We start from the raw sequence: 7933 nt of genomic DNA, 5'->3' as shown, positions 1-7933 counted from the left end.
CACTGAACAACCACCCAGCGGGCTCAGCACCCGGCCGGGTGCTCACCGCTCCTGGCAGTGCTGCCTGGAATTGCTCTCATCTCACCAGCCGGGACAGGAGCCTTCTCTTCTGATTTACTGTGTCTTACTCAGATGAGATTTAGTGGTGGGATTCTGCGTCAAAGGAGGTGTTTGAAGCTGAACTGATCGCTTGAAATGGTTAAAAACCAAAGCAAACGCAACCCACAGAAACAGGAACTTGTTTTGCTTCTCCTTCAGCTGCTTCTCTCCGTAGGTGTTTGTCATGGACACAACTAGTGGTAGCATGTAAATACTGCTCTGCTAATCACCTCAGCTCAGGAAGTACCAGACACGGGCAAAACATGAGCCACGTGAGCACGGGTAACAATGCTGAAAGTCTGACTGCCCGGCTGTGCTGGTCAGGAGAACATTGCTTTACAAATGGTTCTTCCTTAGAAATCAAATCAATGCAGTATTTCCCAGCAGAAATTTGGGAAGTTCACTGAAACAGTTTTCTGGGCTACCAGAACTGCTTGCTGAGAGCCCCCCTGTGCTCTCGCACCCCTTTTGCTTCACCGAATTCGAGTTTACAAAAGAACCACACCAAAACAGAGCAAATAACTGAGGAACGAAACATTGTGAGAGTTGTCTTTAATTTCATCAACAGCTTTAAATATTTAGAAAGCACAATGTAAACATCTGAGGAGAAATCCGTGTGCTTGCTCTTCGTGCTCAGAATTGTTGGGATTTATAAACAGAAAGGCTGCTCTCAGGGTGTGGAACCGATGTTTCAGACTTTCCACCAAAGTTATATATGCTCATGTCATTACAGCTCTTCCCTCAGCCCAAATTGCTGGCACGGCGTCCTGAAATGTTTCTCATTAGTAAACTTTACATAACCTCCAAAACTGCAACAACTGTAGAATAAAATGTACCAGGATGCCAGCTGGAGCTGGCACTTGGCGCGGGGCTCTCGGGGCTGTTTGCTTAGCTGGATTTGAAGGATGTTCCAGACCAGCTAGCAGGGCATGTGACTGAGTTTTGACCTGAACCGCTTGCCCAGATCCAGAGATCCTGCATACTTCATGGGAATGCTTTCCACTTGTCGCTTTCATACCCCAGACACAGCTTTTAACAATTTGTGGGCAGACCCAGGCCCACCAGCCATCGGAATATAGTCAGAGGTAACGGCACGTGGCTCCAAAAAGTAACAATGAGATTCCAGAGCGGCTCAGTGTGTGTTTAATGCTGAGTTAACAGTTTTCTGAGGGTAAGAGGGCCCTGCTTTCCTTTTTTTTTTTTTTTTTTTTTCCTGTCCCAGAAGCCCCAACATCTCTGATTTCTTTTTCAAAGGCACTTACCTGAGCAGACACGGAGCTTTACGTGGACAGGGATCAGGATGCAAAGACGTGCCTGTGGTCAGGAGCTGGGAGACCTGGAAATAGACTGTGCATCTCTGTCGGCTAACGTTCCCATGCCTTAATCCCAAACTTTCCCTTCCTCCTGTTAGTATTGTAGGGCAACCTGGAGGAGATGGAGTTATTTCGGGGAGCAGAGCTGCGAGGCCTCAGCTCCGCCACTTCCCTGGGCAAGGTTGATTTGTGGCTGGGTGATTGGAGCTTTGCTTGGTGAAATCGTTTTACCTGATTTGGTTTCCTGGACTTCTCTTCATTTTCAAATAATCAAGCCTATTTATTTTAAATATACACATTTTCAACCAAGGCTTTAATGTATGCATAATTTATATCACTTCCTTGGTATGGAATTAATTTTCTTTTCTCCAACATGGAAAATAACACGCGAACTCTTGAGTAGTTCTCCGATGCTGAATTCCAAATTGTCTGAATTAAATTTGAATCCCGGCGGGTTCTGCACCTTCCCGGTTGTTCATCACTTGCAGGGTTTATTACATTTTAGATGATACTATTAAATCCAGCCACCCCTAGAGGTACTGGCTAGACTGTGTGAGTCTAAGGAGTAGGAGACCATGAATGAGTCCTCAGAGCCGTTCCAATTTAGCCATGCAGTAATTTAAGTTTCCTTTAAAAGGACAGTGAGTTGTAATTTTCTATATATTTTATAATTTGTTAGCAATTTCCATTTCTCTCCCTGCAATACCTTTTAAGAATTAGAAAATTAATGCGTTTTCCCCCAGTTTAGATCTTTTTTTTTTTTTATATATTTGCTGAGCATTGATTTTACTCCCTTCCTCAGTGCTTTTGTTCACCTCCAAAATTAACGCATCTCTTTGGCTTTCCTTTCCAGGGGGTCCTGCCTCCTTCCTGGTGAGCTGAGAAGCACTTTGCCCAGAGAGGCTGTGGCTGCCCCATCCCTGAGGTGTCAAGGCCAGGCTGGACGAGGCCCTGGCCAACCTGACCTGCTGGGTGGCATCCCTGCCCATGGAAGGGGTTTGGAACTGGGTGGTTTGTAAGGTCCCTTCCAACCTGCCCCATTCAGTGACATGGCTTTGTGATATGAACTGGAACCAGCAGCCAGCGTCGTGCTGCTTGGGCCACGGTGCCCTCATGGGATGGGCTAAGGGAAGGCTGAGCTACCCCAACCCTGACGGGCAACTGTGTGACCTCCTGAAAACTTGTGATGTGATGCTTGGAAATGTGCTTTAGTGGTGGACTTGGCATTGCTAGGTTAACGGTCGGCCTTGGTGATCCTAGAGGGCTTTTCCAACATAAATGGTTCTTTGATTTTATCAGGGCTGGGCTGGGCTGGGCAGCAGCTCTCTGAACACCGAAACCAGCCGCATGCACAGGGTTAACAGCGGGGTTCGAGCATGGAAAGCCATGCTGCGAGTCAGGGGGCTGCAAGGAAAATCGAAGAGGAGGATTTGGGCCATGTGGTGCCCATAAAAATGAATGCGAAACGTATCAGAAGTATATGAAATCTGTAGATAGTTGTTTTGTGTTTCAAAAGTGTTGAATATAGGGGGAAAAAAAAAGCTCAACGGGAGTTTAAATAAACACAGGCAAGTGAGTCAGCAAGAAGATATAAAATCATCAGGAAAGGCTGAGTTTGTTTTAATATGGGGATTACTGTAAACACTAGGAGTGCATGGTAACAATTTGTAGGCCATATGTTTTGAAATATCATAACTGGTGTCAATAAACACATTAAAATTCAACTTCAAAGAGTATTGTGGATGTTTGGAGTGTCACGAAGACATTGCAAAATGGGGATTTTAGATGGAAACAAGTATGGGAGCAATCAAACACAGCTCCTATGTGAAGAAAGGGATCTCGTCAAGTTGTTAGAGCTAAGCATCTGTGATGGTGATTACTGCTGCTTGCTGGCTAGGAGCTGTGCTCAGCCCCTGATTTCTTTCACACCATCTCCCTGGCCTTCCACCCTGACCTGCCTGTTTGTCTCGCCCACCTGCTGCAGCTCGGTGCTGGGGCTGAGCTCTTCTGCGCAGGGGTTGCCGTTCGCTGCTCCTTTCTACAGTTCATAGCCCGCCTGATTTCCTCGTATAAAAAGCAAATTCATTTTGTGTCTGTACAGATTGGCTTGTGGCACAGACGAAGTGCTGTCCTCCCGTGCTGACAGCCTGCCCCGTAGGGCGTTTAGCATCACCGCAGCGTTGGCTGCATTTGATTCTTCCGTGCGCTGTGAGCCACCAGTCGTGGGGGTTAGGGCATGGAGAAGGGCGAGCAGCCCTTCTGTCCTCCCCTCATGTGGTGGTGCCCTGAACAGAAGGTTTATGTTGCTTCCTGAATCCCTCCTCATTCAGACCTCTGCTGGGTTGAAATACCCTCTTCATACCCTCTTTTCCTCACTTTTTCCTCTTGTAGCACTTCAGATGCAGTGGGATTCCCCCTGCAAATGCTCTCCTATTTGTGCACAAATCGTTTGTTTACTCCACGGAGATGGGACCAGATCTGTGATCTTTCAGCTGTGAAAGCACAGACTTCTGACACTGAAGCTTTACTAGCATGATGAATAAAGCCTTTGGCTTGTTTCTGGGATATCCCACGACATGCTAAATTACTAGTGTACATACAAAGGCAGTGTATTTGTTTACAGGGCTGCCTGGAGACTCATGTCCACCATATGCCTTGTTCTTTCTTATTTTCACATTTTTAACATGTTTCATTTCACGAGAGCCCACCCTTCCTCTCTTCTTCCTTTTTCCTCCTTTTATTGCTGAGTGTGACATCATATGGTGTGAAATGTATGTCTCTTTTTTTGGTATCCCTTTCCAGATTTTTATCCCTGCTGCTGTAGACGTTACACATGGCCAGGCCCTTGGGGTTTGCATGGGCACGCAGACTGAGAACTGGCTGATCCTTTTCCCTCTGGTTTTATCCCTAGGAGACTCAGACCTGCCAGAGCTCAGCACCAGTTTCCAAGTGCTTTCCTGGTTCAGAGTCCACCTGAGCTGTATGTCTGGGGCAGAGGACTGCTATGAAGAAGGATCAAGCCTCAGCTTCCCAGCGGAAATCCCTTCCGTGCAGGCATCACAGTACAGCACAACGTCATGTTTAAACCAGTAAGTGAAAGTGTGTGCTCAGCACCAATGTATAAAATAAGCAAGAATGGCCGTAAACATCATGTTTAGCTATCTGTGGATTTTTACAACCCAGTGACTGTGGGACAGTCCTGGTCCTGCCTGCCCAAGCTGTGCCTCCAGGGAGCACGAGAGGCTTCTGGTGCCTCGTGTTGTCCCTTCTGTGAGGGCAGCTTACAGGGCTTCTGCTACACAAACAGCAACTTTGCTTATTTTATTACCAATCCTATAGGAACAAAGTGAACTCACACATACCCTTTTTAACGTGATTTATGACAGGAGCAATATGAGGGAACAGATGAGCATTCCTGCACCTAGGTTCAACTCTCCATTTAAGAATCACAGTCAATATTCCCTTGTTTTAATACTAAACATCATGTTCAAAACTGAGTACTTCACTGTAAACTGCAGGCAGACCACGCAGGATTAAATGGGGCTTCTAGTGTGATGAATATAGCAGCCTCTTAAATGATTAGGACACCTGTTGACATTAATATAGAAGCATGCATGAAAACAAGTGTGCCACTCACTGAAATATATGTACACAAATATTAAGAGGATTAGAGAAATTGCTAAAATGGATAGAGTGGCATTTAACACGAACATGTCTGGAATCTCGGCGGAATGGAAATAACATGCACAGAGCTGTTCCCTTGTTCGATGGCTTTTTTTTTTTAGTGGTTCATCTAGGGTATAAACGCAGTACAAGGAGGTCATTTGCTTACATTTAAAAGTTTCTGTTTAATATATGTCTTTGTTTGGAATCTGCCTGTGATTCATAACCACCTTCCTTTAGTAGCTGGCACCTTTGCCATGCAAGCTGCAAGAAAAAGTAATTAAATTTAATAGAAGCCACCCTTGCTTTGAAGCTGCCCTGGATTTAGAGCCACAAGGAGAAGCAATTAAACTGTGGCAGCCAAGGATTCAAACTGAAGTTATATAGTGACTTTTTTTTTTTTAAAGGAAATTTTCTCTGTAAACGGATTTGGATTGTCAAACCTGATTGGATTCAAAAGCACAGAAATTTCCTTCTGTGGGAAACTTTCTACTGAAGCAAAAGGAAAAAAATAATTAGATGTGAAATGGGGGTCAGTTGTGAAGATCTAGGATATTTTTAATCCTTTTGAACAAACTTCCAAAAACGAGTTCAGCAAAGTGCTGATGGGAAAAGGGAAACATGGAAGGAGGACAGCTGCATGTCTGTTTATTTGCAGGCAGGCCAGCTTGTCAGCAGCCTAGGGTACAGATTCATTAGGGGAAGGGATTTATTTGCACTAAACAGTATTAGAAGCATTGTTTAAAGCTGGCAGGATTTTTTAAACCATCAAGAGGCAGAAATTATTTTTTAATTTCTGTGCTTTTACCAAAAAGTTGTCTTTGCATTAAGGAACAAGCATAGGGGAAAAAAACAAAACAAGACTCGCAGATGTCATACCAAACACAATTCTTCCTACGTAAAAGTATTTTTTAGACGTTTCCTATAAAATATCAGAAAGGATTCAGTTGAAAAAGGTTTTCCTCCAATGCAGATGTTATTCAAAAAAAAAGCAAACTGGCAATTCAGTTAGCACTTACAGGCAGGCAAATCTGTCCTAATCTCCACCAGCTCTTTATATGTAAGTCTTAGCTAAGCCAAGGCACGTGTGAAAATCTTAATATTTTCATTAATGTATTTTGCCAAACCTGCTTTTCTGAGAAATAGGTGCTCTTGGGCTCAGTGTAAGGATACAGTTGATGGTCTGTGACCTATGGATCTGACTTGGTGAATGAGAGTCCTCTGGCTGGAGTCGCGGTAACGCTAAATTTCCAGGGCAGTGCCTGGAATGTTGTAACTTGCTGGGAAAATATATTATTGTATCACCGGCCATTATGAGGTAGCTGGGGGCAGACATGCGAGCTGCATCCCCCCAGAGAACACAGCCCCTGCGATGGTGACCAGCCTGTAAAAGAGGAACGGGAAAACACGGCCAGAGAGCTGCTCTGGGGCACCGTCAGCTCTGTGAACAATGTTTGACCCCAGCGTTTTGGACGTCCCAGCAGTAATCTTTGACAACGGGTCTGGGTTATGCAAGGCAGGTGTCGCAGGTGACAGTGGCCCAAGGTCTGTTATCACGGCAGTTGTTGGTCGCTCAAAAGCCAAATCTACAATGCTTGGAGCTGGGATGAAAGAATACTACGTTGGAGAAGAAGCGCAGTCCAAAAGAGGGATCCTATCTTTGAATTACCCGATTGACCATGGCATCGTTACCTCCTGGGATGACATGGAGAGGATCTGGAGACACGTCTACGAGCATGAGCTGAGACTCAAAGCCGCTGAAAGGCCGGTGCTGTTGACAGAAGCCCCCCTAAATCCTCTGCAGAACCGGGAGAAAATGACAGAGATCATGTTTGAAGGCTTCATGGTGCCCGCTATGTACGTGGCAGTCCAGGCAGCTCTGGCACTCTACGCCTCAGCCCGCACCACCGGGATCGTCATGGACAGCGGGGACGGTGTCACCCACACGGTCCCCATTTACGAGGGGTACTGCCTGCCCCATGCTGTCTCCAGGCTGGATGTCGCTGGCAGAGATATCACCGAGTATTTCATGAGGCTTCTTCTGGAGGGCGGGCACTCTTTTGTTAGCACAGCTGAAAGGGAAATCGTGAGAGATATCAAAGAGAAGCTGTGCTACGTAGCTTTGGACCCCATCCAAGAAATGAAAGCGAAGCCCGAAGAAGTCATGAAAGAATACAGGTTACCCGACAGCAACGTCATTCAGATCGGCAGCCAGCTCTTCCGTGCTCCAGAGGTGCTCTTTGTGCCTGCAAACATCGGCATCGAAGCACCCGGCGTGCACAAAATGATCTTCAACAGCGTCATGAAGTGCGACATCGACGTGCGCAGGAATCTCTACGCCAACGTCCTGCTCTCGGGAGGCTCCACACTCTTCCCCGGCCTGGAGGAGCGGATCCTGAGGGAGATGCACCTCCAAGTGCCCTCGGGCATGTTCGTGAGGATCGTTGCCCCCCCCGAGAGAAAATACAGCGTGTGGATCGGGGCCTCCGTCCTCACCTGCCTGACGTCTTTCAAGCAAATGTGGGTCACCGTGAGCGACTACAAGGACTTCGGGGCAGCCGTTATCCATCGGAAGTGCTTCTGAGGAGACCGTCAGACCGAGCGAATGCCTTGCTGCAACAAAGCACGAGCAAGAAACCCTGGCGAGGGCTGACTGAACCAAAAGGTGCCACAGCAGTTCATGTCTTTACTGGCTGACAAAACCTTTATGGAGATAAAGCATTAAAGAATTGGTAACCAGGGCATCGAGCCTTCTGAGCATTCATTGCCTCCAAGGGGAGCGCTGTGTGTTTCCACCTCCCTCGAGCCCCAGCCCGGAGCCTCATTTGTCTTCTCGTGCTCTTCCAGCCCCTGCCTCG

General features: G+C 46.6%; 1 protein-coding gene across 1 annotated transcript; it reads left to right on the top strand.

The window, feature by feature from the left end:
* Positions 1 to 6525: 6525 nt before the first annotated feature.
* Positions 6526 to 7659, top strand: LOC311217798 (actin-1-like; the record flags this gene model as incomplete). Its single annotated transcript, XM_084300106.1, has 1 exon — positions 6526 to 7659. One exon carries the CDS (start codon positions 6526 to 6528, stop codon positions 7657 to 7659), a length of 1134 nt encoding a protein of 377 aa, XP_084156232.1.
* Positions 7660 to 7933: the final 274 nt, after the last annotated feature.

The sequence above is a fragment of the Netta rufina genome (genome assembly GCF_964035555.1).
Source record: "Netta rufina genome assembly, chromosome: 22".
Taxonomy (NCBI): domain Eukaryota; kingdom Metazoa; phylum Chordata; class Aves; order Anseriformes; family Anatidae; genus Netta; species Netta rufina.
This window is presented reverse-complemented; position numbering and strand designations above follow the sequence as displayed.